Source organism: Eschrichtius robustus, chromosome 11 (assembly GCF_028021215.1).
Source record: "Eschrichtius robustus isolate mEscRob2 chromosome 11, mEscRob2.pri, whole genome shotgun sequence".
Classification (NCBI taxonomy): Eukaryota; Metazoa; Chordata; class Mammalia; order Artiodactyla; family Eschrichtiidae; genus Eschrichtius; species Eschrichtius robustus.
The window spans coordinates 86,513,567-86,530,523 of record NC_090834.1 but is presented as its reverse complement, the minus strand read 5'-3'; the positions used below and the strand labels follow the sequence as shown (position 1 = coordinate 86,530,523).

At 32.5% G+C, this 16,957-nt stretch overlaps 1 protein-coding gene across 5 annotated transcripts in view; it reads left to right on the top strand.

Annotated features, from left to right (window-relative positions):
- The window catches only part of DCDC1 (doublecortin domain containing 1), a 476,122-nt gene that overhangs the window by 100,709 nt on the left and 358,456 nt on the right, over positions 1–16,957 (top strand). For all 5 annotated transcript variants that reach the window (XM_068555102.1, XM_068555097.1, XM_068555098.1 and 2 more), the window contains one exon: positions 7,321–7,487. In XM_068555102.1, coding sequence (XP_068411203.1) covers positions 7,321–7,487 — 167 coding nt within the window. The remainder of the gene's footprint in view (positions 1–7,320; positions 7,488–16,957) is intronic.

Genomic DNA, 16,957 nt, shown 5'->3' with positions numbered 1-16,957 from the left:
TAAAGTGCTTTTTATAGAAGATTCAACTTTTGTGAAACAAACATGGAGAAATGTCAAAAGGGAAACTTCCATTGTAATTACTGTAACTATTAAGACTTTTCAGTCTTTTCTCACATTTAAAATATAAAATTTTCATGACATATATATATTTTACATCCTAAGTAAAATATTTAAATGTAAGTAATATGTTGACCTAGGATTTGCAGCCAAGGAGACTAAAACAGCTTTACCCACATTATCTGACGCCTAGTTCTCTCTGAATTAGGTATGTATGTGCCAGGTATTATTATTACTATTCCTTCTTTTGAGACTGAAAAAGAAAAAAAAGAAAAAAGAAAAAGGATCCAGCTACATTTTTTAGATTTATATTAGTTGTGACTTTATAATGTAATAGGAGAATTTTGAGACATTTTACAATTAGCTTGCTTTTGACTGTTACTTATGTATGTAAGTGCTTCGTGTATTTGGTTTTGTCCTAGTTTTACTATTTTTTTATTGTATCTTTTCCTACTGGGTCAAAAGTTAATTGGTGCCTCAGTTAACACCATTTGGATTAAGCTTTTCTGAATAGTAACAAAAATTAAAAATAATAATGTCTAAAAAGTGTCAGTTATTAACAGCAAGCAATTATATAATGACATTTCCAGAGGTCTTTACTTCTAATTTTTGTTGATTTTATTTATTAAGTTCCATGCATTGTACTTCCCAAAACTAATTCTAAGATAATACTTTAAATTTTTGTACAGAGCTTTAAAGTTTACAAAAGCAGGTCATATATATTCAATTATTATGTATTGGTATAGACCATAACCACATGAAAATAGATTAGATAGATTATAGTTAATTCTCAACATTTCTTTACATAACCTTAAGGTTGTACACATATCAGTTCAATTAAGTTATTTTACATTATTACTAAATATCAAATATTTTAGATGCCCAAGAAATTGAGTCCACAAAATACTTGTATTTTCAAAGACACATACACTATTATTTTTGTTGAGGGAAAAAGCAAGAGTCAGACAATAGAACCCCAGCTTACTTCTGCTTGTATAAATCAAGTTATTTAAATAAATGAATTGTGTATGCTGACCTGTTCTACCAATGTGCTACTGGGGTGTATGAAAAAAAGATGTGCATGGTGGTGGAAGTAGAAAGAGGCATAAAGCGTATTGGAAAACTACCAAATGTCCCCTGCAAATGGGCCCTATTCAGAATCAGTAAGCGTATGATGAGTGAAGTGGTTTTGAATATCGCCTTTAGATTCCATGCTGTTACAAGGCCAGCCCTGAACATGGCAACTCTTATTTCCACACACAGTACCTCTTCACTCTCAATTTAACCCCAAAATCTGATGAACCCATTACTCCATACTTGATTTCATGGAACAAGGAGTAGATATAGTTACAAATGATCAATCACAAGCCGTGAACCAAAGCAGCAAGGCATTAACAATTCACACCATTTCGGTCCACTTGCTCAAGCAGAAGATGTGCCAGAATATTTAATGCACAGCTACTTCGTTCAGTTTAAGAAAAGACATGACTCAGGCTGCATTTTCAAAACGGAGGAGACTTCCTAAGATTTCATACTTCCAAGCCCCAATGTCAACGTTCACCCACATATCAGCAATTAAAATAAACAGGTGTTCTGTAAAGGTCACAATGTCTGAATTAAATTTTACCCAGGTAAAAACAGTATGACCTATGCAATTCTTCCCCCCAGTGCATCCCTTTTCTGCTTGATCCTATCATACAAATCAGTGTCGCTTACAACAGTATTCAAACACTGTAGACCCCACAGGCAATATGCCGTCAGTTTAATAGGATCACTGAAAAACTAAAGCAGCTGTGAAAGACTGCTCTAACTGTAGCAATCATGTGCTTGTCATTTTGTTCAGTGGAGGAAAAATCCAAATTTGGGTAGGCATCAGTATTTAAGAAAACGACTGCTAAATCTTTTCTCATAAGTACCTTAGGGACAATAGGATTTGACATATAGCATGTAAACAAAAGTACACAGCAGCTGTTAGTTTAGCTGTGTTTGAATAAAAATATACTGATATAAATCAAGCAACATAGGAAACCGTATGCTCTCCATCATTCAATCTTCCCAGTAGACCATGCTTTTGAGTGGCGTCTGCTGGTTGCTCCCGGACTGGGAGCTTTCCAACTACTACCTAAAGCTGGATAAGGAACAGTAAAACATATACATACCTTGGCACTAGCTCAAACTCCCTCCAGGCCTACTTCCTGGATGGGAAGCCGTCAATTCTAGGTATCTTTTAAGAACTCACCTTGTATCATACAAAAAAGACTTTTGAGATCAACTTCATTAAAAAAAAAATTTCAATTGAATTGGTGGGAAATTTCCACATGATGTCCTGCTAACAATAGCTGAGTATTTTTGAGACTTGCGACCTGAAATTTCCTGCCAAAGAGCATATAGAAGTTTCTGTATAGGTAATTATGCTCTGGGCAGTGCCTTTTTTTCGTAGTCTCATGTACTCTGACTGAAATGTGAAAATTACAATATTATGTAAATTATGATTCTGGATACTTAATTGGCATGAATTTTAATTTTTAATTGGAAGCAGGTTATTAAAGCTTTTGATAATTTCCAGTGCTTGAAAAATATATTGATTAAAAAATCCTCTTTTTAGCTTTCCACAGTAGATTCAAATGCAGCGTGCCAAGTGTCTCTTTAAATGTCAGGTGTTGCTTTTGGAGAGAGATATACATTCACTAGGTATAGAACTTGACAGGACATTCCAGTCTATATCTTCTTGGTAAGTTCTATTAGGTTTCTCTTTAGAGGAACTTTAGGCTCCTTGTCAAAAATTCTTGTGCTGCACCCATCACAAATCCAAATAAGTTCAAGCTTCTTATCAGTGACGAAGTGGTTTTAGTATAAGGTCCTCTTGAAGACTGAACAGTTTGTCTTATGATTAGCTTCTGACCTCATTGTGTTTGGAGTTCTTAGAAGGAATTACCTTTATTATTTAAAATAGCTATTTTGACCTTAAGCTAATATTATTGCCCTGCTATTTAAGTTTTATTGTGTGCCTTTTCCCACAGTAGCACGATTTAGGATAAAGCACGTAAGGATTTTCCAAGACTTTTAAAATACCCAGCTCTGGTCTTCTCCTGGCTAGTTAATGCTTCATTGCCAAATCGTATTGTTTTCCTTTTATATTTATTTTCTTCTTTAGTGTTCAAGATAATTTTATAAGGAAGATTAAAATAAAACTATTGTACATACCCTAAATGTGCTTCAAAATTCTGGTACATTCGTATTTATTTATCAAAGTTTGATCAAATTTTCATTTGGTCACAGAAAGTTACAGATTCTAAGTGATTGTGTATAGTTGTACTCATGGTCTTAAAACTCACCTAAAAGACTGCCCGCAGTATATCCAAAAGTACTGTTTATTTATCCAGTAGACATTTATTGGGCACTGCTTTTACCAAACTAAAAAACACCATGCCCTCTAACCCCAAAGGTTTTGTGATTTACTGGAGGATGGAAGTGGGAGTGGAGAAGATAAGGATTAATACAAATCAATAAGAGAAAAATAAAAGTATAAACAATACTCTGGGAAACAGAAAGGATGGAACAATTAATTCTGCCTACACAACTTGGGATATTTTGGAAGTGACAATTGATATGAGCCTTGAAGGACAAAAATATATTAACAGGTGGAAAGAAAGGGGGAAGACATGCAAGGGAAATAGAACAGCATGAGTGAGAGAAGTATCAGTTGATAGTTATGAAGTTAATATAGCTACTACTTTTAATCATATGATCTATTTACCCATAATGCTCAGTACTAGCTATGTCCAGTAAAGTTACTCCTTTTGGCCACATGATCTATTTACCCAACATCCTCAGTCTTAACTCCAAACCCACTTGAAACCATTGGATTAATTTCAATTTGCCCTATAGTCATGACTTGAGAATAAACAAAATGGATAAAAAGCTATCATCCATATAACTTCACCTTTCCAGCGATGGAAGTGATCCCCGTGGAATGATCACATTGGACTGATCTATGCATATTGATAGATTTAAGGAATGATTAATTTCCAAATCATTTATCTAATAAAAATGTTGAGGACTTGCTTAAAGGAAATATTGAAATTACAGGAAAGCAAAATTCTGTAAATAAGAGCCAATAGGTAGAACACCTGTAATAAAGGCCTCAAACACAGAAGAAATGCTATGTGTAGCTATGCAAACAAAAATTAAAGAAACATAAGATAATGGGAGCCAGCTAACCTTGAATGAGGCTATATTTATGAGTAGCAGTTTGAAAGAGAAGCTCATGGTTTACACACAAAATAATATCCCAGGGTTCATTCCCTGGAAAAGACATAATTTTTTCATTGAGTGTCTATAATGGGCTTTGCTAGCTCATAGCAACATGTAGGATTATGCTCTTTCCAATGTTGAAAAGTGTCTATTGTCCCTGCTAAATCATTGCCCTTATTTCTTGCACATCTGTACGCAGTAGTCTTCTTTAACAGAATGAAGTTTTGCTTCAGAAACAGAAAAAGGAGAACTCTACATAAAAGAGATAAAACCATTGGTTAAGAACACTTATGAGTTTTTAGTATAGAATATTATGAACATCCACTGAAATGCTTAAAAAATAATTCTCACTCATGTTAAAATCTATGGTTGAGGTTGAAAAGTCAACTGACTTCTCTTTTTTAGAAAATCAATTATTCTATTATATTTCAAAACTGTCATCTTAGGCCAAGTCTTCTTTTTTAGGGAGAGTTCTTTAATTTGAACTGATTCATAAGTTTTATTTTTCAAATATATTAAGCTTATTTATACTTCCTCTCTAAGTGCTTAGGCGTATCATTTTCTTATGTTTTCTGTACCTTCCTAGTTAGTGGAAACATTGTTTGTTCTTGGAGTGTGCTTTGTCTTCCTTTTCAAGAAGATCATCAAAGTTACTAGTTTGCAGCTTCCAAAAAGAATGAGCCTTCTAATCCCTAGTTCAGAGGCTAACCTTTATTAGCACTCTTGTGGTTATAATGAGGACCCTGCTTCCAGCAGGGAGATTCTGGAATACTGAACAGATTATTCAACAAGTTCAGAGCAGATTCTGAAGTCCCTTATAAAACCTGCTTGTGAATACTGCTTTCTTTGCTTTGCTGTTTCTGGTTTCCATAGTATTCCTAATTACATAAATCATGTGGAGCATGGGAGCTGTTTTCCATCCTATATCAACTCTGACACTGCTTGTGTTTTGATATAATTTGTATTTTTTTCCCTAAGCTGTATTTTTTCTTAAATTCTTATGGAAGGTACAAACCCAGAAAAAGAGTAGAGTTTTGTGTTAGAAAATCTATGAAATTCTTTTCTGGAATCCTTTGGGCTGGCATAAAGAATTTGAAAGTTACTTTGTGACAAGCATAGATGAATAAAGCTGTAAGACTAGAGAATCTGATAAAATGTTCTTAGGTTTATATTCAAGATTAAATCTTGGATGTAAATCATTCAAGTTTATTACTTACTTCTCAATTTACTTAATTTTTTTTCAATTTAACAGCTGTTTATGTGATGCCTTTCCATGTATAAAAACTGTACTAAGTTCAATGAGTGTACCGATTAAAAGTTTACAAATTAAAATTCAACACATAGTAACACATGAATGTTGTAGCCAGCTAAAACCACTGTTGATTCTTAAACTGGGTTTCTTTAGGAAACATTATAAGCAAAATTGATTTATATTATACATTTTTTAAATATTAAAGAGTTATAATTCTAACAATAAGTTTACTTCTCTTTTTATTTCTTTAGTACTGTATATGACCTAATATTTTTTAAATGTTTGAGATATCTGTTGTGATAAAACTCATAGAGAATAGCTATTGCTCCAGGAATGTAAGAATAGTTTCGATACGTGAATTTTAGGAATTAGTTTCTCAGGCTGGTGAGTGAATTTCACGCACACATCTGAAGATGTCTAAATAATCACTGGGTCATGATTTCCTTTTAACTTTATTTACAGTAGTCTTAGGAAATCTTAAACTCTATTTCCAATGTTTTCCTTAGTGATGAATATGTTAGAAAGAATTTAAATTGTGCTTTGGTAGAGAGTTGTAGAACTTAGCACCATAAAACGCATAACTTTTTTACTAAGAACAAAAATCAGCAGAATACCAGTAGCAAAGGCAATTTGCATAACTCAGCCGCTCAGCAGCTCAGCTGAACCTAATTGTAATTCAATTTCCAGATTGCTACGCTAGGCCTCTCTGCATAAAATATGCAACATATAACATAACCAATGACACGGACATATTTTCTTTGCTGGTGATCTATCTAATTTCTTTTCCAGTAGAAGTATGTATTAGAATGAGGTCGCCAAGCCATATAGTTATTTTGTATGTTTATGTTGTGTCACATGTATACACTTAAAGACAAAGTTTAAAAAAAATGACATCCTTTCATTTTTCTGGGTGCCCAAGTGTGCTTAAGATTTTAAAAATTTCTTTATTTCTGGCATTTCAGAGGGAAATTAAATCTTGAACTAGCTGCCATGTTATTTGACTATTTTACACTAGAAAGACTTTATAAGCTAATCGTGTGAAAAAGTGTATAAACATGTCTGTCAAGTCCATATGGATGTTGCAATACAGGCCCACAGGTAAATATCTTCTGTTTACAAAATGCATACTGGAATAGCATCCCTAAATCTTTGACTAGTTTATACCCCAGAAGCTTAAAAACAAAAAGGTATGGTAAATGCTTGCTTAAGATTCTCCCCCTTATTTTTAAACAGCCTTGCCACCCTGTTTTATGGGTTATTTAAGTGATGGCAGTGAAAAGACTTGAATAGGATGGCTTATAAAGGTGTGGATTATATTTTATGAATAATTCCCAGATGTGATGTTTTAGGTATATAGACCCCTCTACGGGAAGCTATATACAGAAACAACATGGATCATACAATTTTATCAGGACAATGCAAGTAGATTTCAGCAAGGTTGGTTCCAACTCATCTGTGATAAATGAGAAGATAAGGCAATCAGTGCACACCATGACACTCCGTGCAGCTAGTTAGGCACACTTCCGAACTATTCAGGTGTGCTCACAAAGCTTATGAGTCTTGCATGGGGGGTGTCTCAATATAAATACATCCTTCATGGTGGCCACTAGTAATGCAGGAATTGCCTCTTTATGACTTAACCCAGGTCACATATAAATAATAGATGTTAAGAGTTAGCTCTGGTACTGGGGCTGTGTTCCAGGCAGTGTATCTCGTTTGGGTCAAAAGAATTTATTTTCCCTTATTTTCTCGTATAGTTCCTCTGCTTGAAAAATGCCTGCAAAATTCCATCACACCTTTGCGGGGACCAGTTTGGGTCTCTAAGGGAGAAGGTTTCAGCCCCTCAGGAGCTAAGATGTACATCCAAGGAGTTCTTTTGGCCTTGTACCAACGATTAAAGTCCGCAAAGAAATATTATAAACAGGTGAGTCATCCCTCTTTAAAAACTGCTTTATTGTATGTTTTAAAATGTACTTGGTTGTATAGAGGCAATGATTGGCATCATGTCATAAAAGAACTGTGACATGTATTTCGTGAGCTCAGTGCCCGTTTGGGAGCCAAAATGCCTCTTCTGTAATCTCAAAGCCAACAGTAATGGGGCTAATTGTATCTATCTTTTGCTGTGGGATGTTATACGTCTCATCTTTTCTTGCTGTATACTGTGCAAAGCGAAGGCAGCTCCTTATGTGGAAATTCTATGGACAGTTACTTTAAGTAAGAAAATGAATAGCTCCTAAAGCATCTGAAGCTTTAAATGTTCACCCTTCTATTTTTTTTTCCAGTATGAAATTAGACTTGCTATTGTAGAAGATGGGCTAAAATATAACCAATCATATTCTGGGAAATGAAATTGTGAATTAACTTCATGTCAAGAGTAACATATTTCATTTATACTTATTTAACTTGTATGTTGCCGGATCTGAAAGTATAAGAATAGAATTAATGTATTTGAATTTGTTTAAACTAGATTTTGTCCTTTAATTTCTAACTTTCTATTCCATAATTGTGAGACCGAAAGAGAAAGAGAGGGAGAGCGAGAGAGAGAGAGAGTCTGTATGTGATGGGGGAGAAGGGGGTATGTATGTGAAAACTTTGATATTTATGTTACTACTTATAGGGACTTTGATTTATCTTAAAGTAGAATTCATATTGTAAAGCAGAATGATTGATGCTGTTTATAAAATAAAAATGAAGTTGCCACAATTTTAGAATCCTCTTTACACTTAATCTTAAGAAGTTAAACATACACTTTACCACATTAAATAAGGGCTAGGTTTTACATTTCTAACTGGGAGTTTCCAGTTTAGAACAGGGCTCATTATCTCAGACCACAGGCTGCTGAAAAATGAATATTTTGAAAACATCATGCTATTATTCTCTGTATGCAGGGGGAGGGGAGGTGGGAATGGGATTCAGTCTCAGTGTTCACACAGCACCTCCTGCTGTCTGGTTAGGAAAAGAACAACTTGTATTGACTAGAAGAAATTCTTGAACTAAGGTATCCAGAACTAGCAAGAAACATCTCCCCGTGAGAAACTTTCATTCCCAAAAAGTGGTTAGTTTCCAAGTTAATTATGTCAGTGTATCCAGAAATGGGATTATTATCATAGATAAGGCTATTTATAATAATAAATATGAAAAAATAAAAATCCAAACTTATTTTTAATATTCTTTATTAAGCTAATATCATATATAAAAACTGGTGTAAAACATATTTTTCTGTATTCAGATTAAGTTATTTTAACAGAAATATTTAACTTTTAGGATACAATGATATTATACTATGCATTATGACCAATTTAATTACAGTCATTTATTTGGTATTAAATGGCTTGATTCTACTAATTTGACAGTTTAAAATTATTTAATGTTAAGAAAACATGAGACGATTCTCCAGTGCAAGAAAAGCATTGTTTAAATCAAATCTAAAAAAATTTGAACAATTTAAATCAAATCTAAAAAAAAAGAAGCATAAGTTTCATTTAAAGTGAGGGTGTTAGAGATAATAAATAACTCAGAAAGTAGTTGTGGAATGTTCGTTTTTTCTTCCATTGTTCTAAACATTTAAAAGTTTAAATAGATATAAACAATTGTACTGGACTGAAAAGTTCCTTGTATTGTGAGAAGAAAATGCTTTAAGAATTACTGCTTTGGTTTAAAAATTTTCTTTATGACTCAAAATTGATGAGAAATACATCTTACTAAAAGAAATATTAAATGTAAATGTGAACAAAGTTAACATTTTTAGCGTCTCTGAATGTCTGAGCATCTGATTGTCTATATCATCAACATTATGACTTTCAACATTATACCAAATATAGGAATATTTTGAGAATCTAGGCTCTTTGCCATTTCTAACTAAACCTTTTTATTTTGCTCACTTATAATAACTTAAAGTTTTTCACTCAACAGTTTTAATATGATACTTGGTTAAGTTTTATTTTAAAATACAAAATTGAAGAAAAAAAATAGAAATTTGCCTATTATGCATTTCCTTGCAAATTCCTATTTCTTTTAGGTATGCCCAATTATATGTATTCTTGAGCCTCTTTTCTTTTGTATTGTTATATCATGACAATTTAAAATTATCTGCAATGTTCATAAAAGTCACTGAAGTTGTACCATTATCGGGTCATCAGTGGTTAAGTGTTAAGCCTGGCAGTAGCTTTATTTGTGAGTAAGATTTCTTAGCAAATATTCCTCTTAGCATTAATGAACTTTATTTGAACTGCATTTACTTCATTTGACCTTAGGGATAGCCTTTTCTGTTTAGTTTTATATAAGATTGTGTTTGGTAAAATGGAGATGGATGATAATTCCTATTTCCTTAACAAGCCTAAGCTTATAAATTATAGAATTATATGACCTCTTGATATCATTTCCATTTATTCCACTTCTGAGATCATATATAAAGACAACAACATTGTTTTACTAGGATTCTGTCAAAAGATTGTAGACTTTAAATTGATGTTTTGGAATTCCCCAAGGAAATTTCTTTTAAATAAATTGTGATAACAGAGCTTTAAAAGAAGAGTCAGAACTACCGGTTTTATGTTTATGAACTTACTCACTTTTCAGTTTTTAACTTTAACTTGTCTATTACAAGCATGCAACAGAATTAAGCCCACTACATTAATATGGTCTTAAAAATACACTGATTCGTGTATATAAAATGAGATATTATATTTAGGACAGCATAAAGTCACTTAGTCTTACATTTATCACATTTAGTTCCTTAAAAGTGGAAACATTTTAGAAATTGCTCAGAGCTAAGCAGAATCTATTTAATTGGTAATCTTTGAAGTCGTGTAAATGCTTTCCTATGAAATGCAGTTAACACTTTCAGCGACAGGGCCGTTCCATCTCATTAGCATTCTTGTTATGTGGTGGTGCTGATGGTGGGGTGTTGAAGTAGGAATGCCATTGTGTGGAGTTCCAGTGTTTGGGGACAAACACTGCTGTGGAGGGAACGTGTGAAAAGGCCACAGTCCTGTCAGTGAATGAGGAAGGCTGTGCTTTCTGTGTGCTTCAAGCAGGGAAGCTGTCATTCATAGGCCTAACACAGCTAAACAGCGGCCAAAACACAACCCTGCACTACCTTTTAAAATGATATTAGTGATTTTTAAACATGATCTTCTTTATTTATGATCCTCCATAGAGCTTTTAGTCGCTGTCAGTAAACAAAATATATGTCAGTCTGTTCAGCAACACTGTAGAGATCCGTAAAAGTCCATGGAGCTGTGCCAGGAGGCCATATAAATAATGATTTGGAACGGCTGATCTTAAGTACGAACCTGATTTTTGAGAAATAGATATTTCTGGAAATGTCTTCCCCATTTTGATACTCCTTTGAATTTTTTTCCCCCAAGCAACAAAATTCCTGGAGACTTTTCCATAGTGAAGGCATAGCACTCTTCTTTTAAAATACAGTTTTTGAAAGAACTCATAATCACACAGTTTTGATCCTTTAAAGTGGTTCACAGTGTGGTTTAACAGTTGTTGTCGTTTGCGTAGTCATTTCTGAAATTCAGGGAGACACAAAGGAAATGAGTATCTAACTATAATATCTTAACAACCATCATCTTAATTATGAAGAAAGTCGTAGTCCCTGTGGTAGTTAAGACATGAAAAAATTAGAAGGAATGTTTAGTACTACTCCTAATTTTCAGCACTTTTGAAAGAAATGATCAACTTTGAAATTAAATTTTAGCTTGTTTGACAGCTTTAAAAAAATAAACAGAAAAATATCCTTAAATATTTTTTAAACTTTTGGGATATTTCTAAACTTTGGCAGTATATCGAAAAAAAATGACAATTTCTATTTATGTCTGAAACTGCAGGGAAATGTTTTATTTCTGTAATTTTTATTTGGAAATAGGTACTTGGGCTATTTGTAATAGGTCATTACTTAATGAAGTTTGTTGAAAATTGTAATTTTCTACCTGAGTGATTTTTTGGGGTGTATATGGTCCTTTTTGTTTAGTAATTTAAGCAAGGTACTTTTTTGAATGCTATTATATTCTAATGTTCCATATTTGACCTGTTAGGTTTAAAAATCTCAGACACTAAGTTTCTATTTCAAAGATTAGGTTTCACTTTTTAAACTGGAACTGTACTGCAACTTTATTGTGTGGGCATGTAATTAGATGAGGAAATGACCATCCAACATCAGCATGTATTGGTTTTGCAGTTTAAAACTGAAATGTATTTTATTATTACATTAGACTAACTTCTACCAAAGCACTTATAGTTTGTTAAAAGAATTTCTAAGTTAATATTGGTTCACTTTACCCACACTTTTCAATAAGTTTGGTACTTAGACATAAAAGCAATAATAATAATATAATTCTATTCAGAATAAATTCAGTTCAAAATGTGCTTGAATTACATTTAGTGCTGACAGAATTTGTTTATTGCAAAAAGTATCTTTAAGGAATCTAATATTTTAATTTCCCATAAAAGAAGTGTTGAGAGTTTGTCTTTTCAGATCTGTGTTGTAAGTCAATCAAAATCATTTATTGGTCCTAACATTATTGAAGGAAAAACTGTTTCTATTTCATTTTCTATATATGCTTTTTTCTTAGTATACCAGCTACTTTTTTTTTCTAGCTTTATTGAGAGATAATTGACATAACATTGTGTAAGTTCAAGGTATCCAATGTGATTATTTTATACACTTATGTATTGTGACATGATCACTGCAGTAGGATTAGTTAACGCCTCTGTCACCTCACATAATTAACATTTTCTTTTTTTTGCGGTGAGAACATTCAAGATCTACTCTCTTAACAACTTTTCAGTATATAATACAGTACTGTTAACTGTGGTCACTTGCTATACATCAGATCCCCATTTATCTATATATTAAAAATTGAGCTCTTTTCTTGATTTAGCCTTCCTGAAGCAATACCCAAAATATTCCAGTTTTGAACTTCTTGATGTCCTTTGAAACCTTGGAACAAAGTCTGTAATATATAAACATAATTTACTATTAAAAACATTAAAACAATGTTATAGATGTTTCAAGATGAAAACTACTACTGGAGGTTCTGATAGGTAATTTTTTAGAATATTAGGTAGTTTACAGATTTGAGTGATTGTTGATTTTTTTCCCCCCTAAAACCAAGCTGCATTCTAGTTACTTGAAGTATTTTAAGAACCTTAAACTTGTGTCTTTTTCTAAGTGTCATGCTTTGAGAAGGCCTAACATCAGTTAAATGAAGTGAAAATTGCATTCTTGTCTTGATAGAGATGAAAATGGATTTCTGGTCATGAAATAGATGTAGTTGTCACTTTTTTAAAAAGGTGTCAGCAGTTTGCTTCAGCGAGTAAGGTGCCAATTCAGTATGGCAGTAAACTTGTGATCTGAGCAATCAATAAAATGCTTCAATAACTTCTGCTTCATTACACTTATAATAAGAGGCTATAGATCCATGGCACATAAAATGTTGATAAAGAGAATATGTGGGGACCGACTGTGACGATTTTCTTGAAAGTACAGTAAGTGCAATATTGCCACCTAGAGTTTGTGCGTAGGTAATTATTGCAGAGAGGGAGAAAAAACTGACAATGGGATAAAAAAGAAATGATATTGAAATACTGTTTATTTTCCATCCTTTATCCATGACACATTTATCTTCATGGAACATTTCATTTGATTCACCATAAAACTGTTTAGGTCAGGAAAAAATTTTCAAATCTGTAGTTTTTTCTAATTTTCTTAGAATTACACTACCAAAAGTTAAATATGTATTTGTGGCTCAAAATTGAATTTTTTTTTTTTAACCATGAAAACTCTGTATTAAATAACTCACTTTGGAAAAAAATTAGACTTAAAGATTGTCCATTTTTGCAAGATAATTCAATTATATAAAAACAACTTTATTGACATCTCAGTTGGATACCTTTCAATTAAAAATATTATCTTTTTAAATATTAAACACTCTTTCAAAAATTAAGAGCAACTTAGTGAAAAGTGGAATTTAAAAATAACTATATAAGAAAATAGACTTTCCTGCTTATGTGAGTTTGAACATTTTAATTAACTGTAAGTTCCATTTGTGGATTGTTTAAAATATGTCTTCATCTTTACATAAACACTTTAAAAAATACTAGTTATCTCTTTATTTTTCTTGATTAATTAAAAGATTATTTAATTTTATAATATTTTTTGAATGAGCTAATATGGAAAATACATTTTGAACCTAAGCATTACTGAGGTCTTTCTCCCTCTGAACTGGTGACTGAAAATGCCTATTGCATAATAGAAAAATTTTTTGAATCTGCATTTAAGTGTTTTATGATACTTAATATAAAGCAAACTTAATATAGGTATTGATGACTTAATAAGGAAAGTTAATCTGGAAAGGTTATTATTTTTATTCTCCCATTTATTTTTCAATTTGTATAGATAACTTTTATAAGTTTATAGACCTTGGCCTTCACATTTCCATAAGAAAAATAATTTGGCATTAATATATTAGTAATGCATTTTTCTAATATTATACTATTTAGGTATTTTCTGTTCTCATACATCTATGTGTGAATGACTTCTATAATTGTAAAAAATGGAAATGATTGTAACATTAATTTATTTTCCTTTTCTGATCAAAGTTTTATCCTCAAACATCCTAATATTATCTTATCTCAACTTACATTTAACTTAAGACAACTCTTTAGATGAAGAGCTCGTATTTTGAGATTTTAATCGTACTGAGTAGAAAATGTTGCATCTTAAAACCTCTAGATAAGTATAGAATTTTTCTGGTAAAGTAAGTGAAAGTAGACCTGACAAATTTTCTTTTAAATTACTCAACCACCTACAGGTATTATTGCCTATGACTCTTTTGAAATGAGAATAAATTTTACAGAGTTACAGCAGCAAAGTGAAAGAGTGTGTTTGATAGATTCCCTGAACAGTTTCAACACCCACAGGTATTATTTGTAAGAAAACAATCATGCGGACTCTTCAGCTGGTTAGAGAGGGCACAGCATTCTATCTTCACCTGACATCCTATCTGTTCCGTCAACATCCTGGGCCCCCTGCCTGCCGCTCCCTCCTCGCAAAACAATAATGCTCCCTGAGAGGTTTGTGTGAATGGACAAGAATATGAATTTTTTTTTTTCCCTTGAAGAGCTAAAACAGTATTGAAGGCATATTCTTAGGGGGAGGAAAAACAACTGTCTTGAGGATTGACTAGTATTTTCTATTCTAATTGATCAATGTTGTGAGTAATTGATAGTTAAAGTCTTTGATTATTAAGTCTGACTACTGACTGATGAAAGGGAGACTATTAAGTGTAAACATTTTGGAAATAGTTGCTTTATTTTATTAAGAGAAATGTGGTTTTCTCTCACCTGTTTTTAATAGCATAGCTTGAATAAACGTCAATCATAACAACATATTGCTGATTTTCAAATAATATAGTTCATTATTTGCTTATATTTTATGTATGTAACAGCAGATGGAAATGAGTATAACATTAATTTACTACTCTCTTCCGTCAAATTTTCTCATTAACTATGTCAGAAAAACAATTTTACATAATTTCCTAAAAAATAATTAGCTTCCTGTTACATTTAAGATTTCAAGTTCCTAAACAGAGCCAATCATGCATGGAAAAAGAATAGGGCAAGAGTCCATTCATCAGCACTCAGTATATGTCACTGGGAAGTAAATGTTGAAAGTATCAGAGAACAGAGTGATAGCATAAATAAAAGGCACTAGAAAGGTCCTAGTCTTCAGGCTTGGCAAGCCACAGGTGAGTTATATCTTCTAAAGCCATACTGCCCAATACACTATCCCCATGTGGTTTCACAATTTAAATTAATTTTAAGTAAATAAAATAAAAAATTAAATACAATTTAAAAATCCTGATTATACTTCTGGCCCTGGATTCCACATTCTATGACTAACAGAAAAACAAAGGATCTTTTATCATGATCTGGTTTTAATTCAGCGTTGGGTAGATAAGGTAACCTAGTCTTCACAAAACAAGATAAATTGTGACACACACACACACACACAAACACACACACACCCCTAGGGCACAGTGTATTCACCATCCAACCACCAGATGGACACCTTTAGGGGTTGCAGTGTCTCTCAGGATCCCTATCAGTAAACTATATAAGCGAGGTGTCCTTAAGGACTATCATTCTGGCAGTCACTGAATTAATCTTGTCTTGTTTGGTGCAAAAAGATTCCCTTTCCTCCTCCCCAAAAAATAGAGAGGCAAAGAAGACAGACTCAAATGATAAAGTGTTGAATACTCCTTAGGAGCTCAGTCTGTGTGTTAGCCAGTGTTGAAGATACAGGAGAACTATCCCAGACCTTGCCCTTAGGAAGCTTACATTCTTGTTCTGGAGATAAAACATACCCACATGAAACTATTAGGAAATATGCTTATAAGTATATAATTAAGTGCTAAAAAATATGGTATAGATTCTATGTTATGCGTGAACTTAAAAGAAAGGTAAAAAGTAGAATAAAAGCATTTTAAGGCTGAAATGAACTTTGGAGGCCATCTAGTACAGTCCTCTCATCTTATAGATAATAATAAGAGTAACAGCATTAATAATACTTACCTCATTGTGTTGTTGTGAGAATTAAATAGTTAATGTATATAAAACTCTTAACATAGTACCTAGGACATAGTAAGTGGCCAGTACGTGTTAGCTATCCTCATGCATCATCATCTTTATTATTAATTTTTTCTGCTTTACTGAGGTATAACTGACAAATAAAATTATAAGATATTTAAAGTCTACATTGTGTTGATTTGACATATATATATTGTGAAAGAATTCTCACCATCCAGTTAACATGTACATCACCTTGTGTGTGTGTGTATATATATATATATATATATATATATATATATATATATATATATATATATGTATATATATATATATGTATATTTATATGTATGTGAGAACATTTAAGTTCAACTCTTTGAGCAAATTTCAATTACATAATACAGTGTTATCAGCTATAGTCACCATGTTTTACATTAGATCCTCAGACCTTATTCATCTTATAGCTGAAAGTTTGTACTCTTACCAGCCTCTCCCTATTTTCCCTACCCCCAGCCCCTGGCACTCACTTTTCTATTCTTTGTTTCTATGAGTTTGACTTTTTAGGTGCAGCATATAAGTGATACCTTTACTATTAATGTTGTAGATAAGGCAATTTAGGTAGAGTTGTAATGGGACTAGAGCCCCACCATTGCTGTTAGAGTAGGTAAGGTATGCTTCAATAACTGAAATATGGGGAGGTTTTAAAAAGAGACTCATACAGGCAATGGCATGAAGTTGGGAGTAAGATATTATTTTCAAACAGGTTATACTTGGTACAAAAAAGGTTATTGGTGGCCTGTGAAAGATGATGAA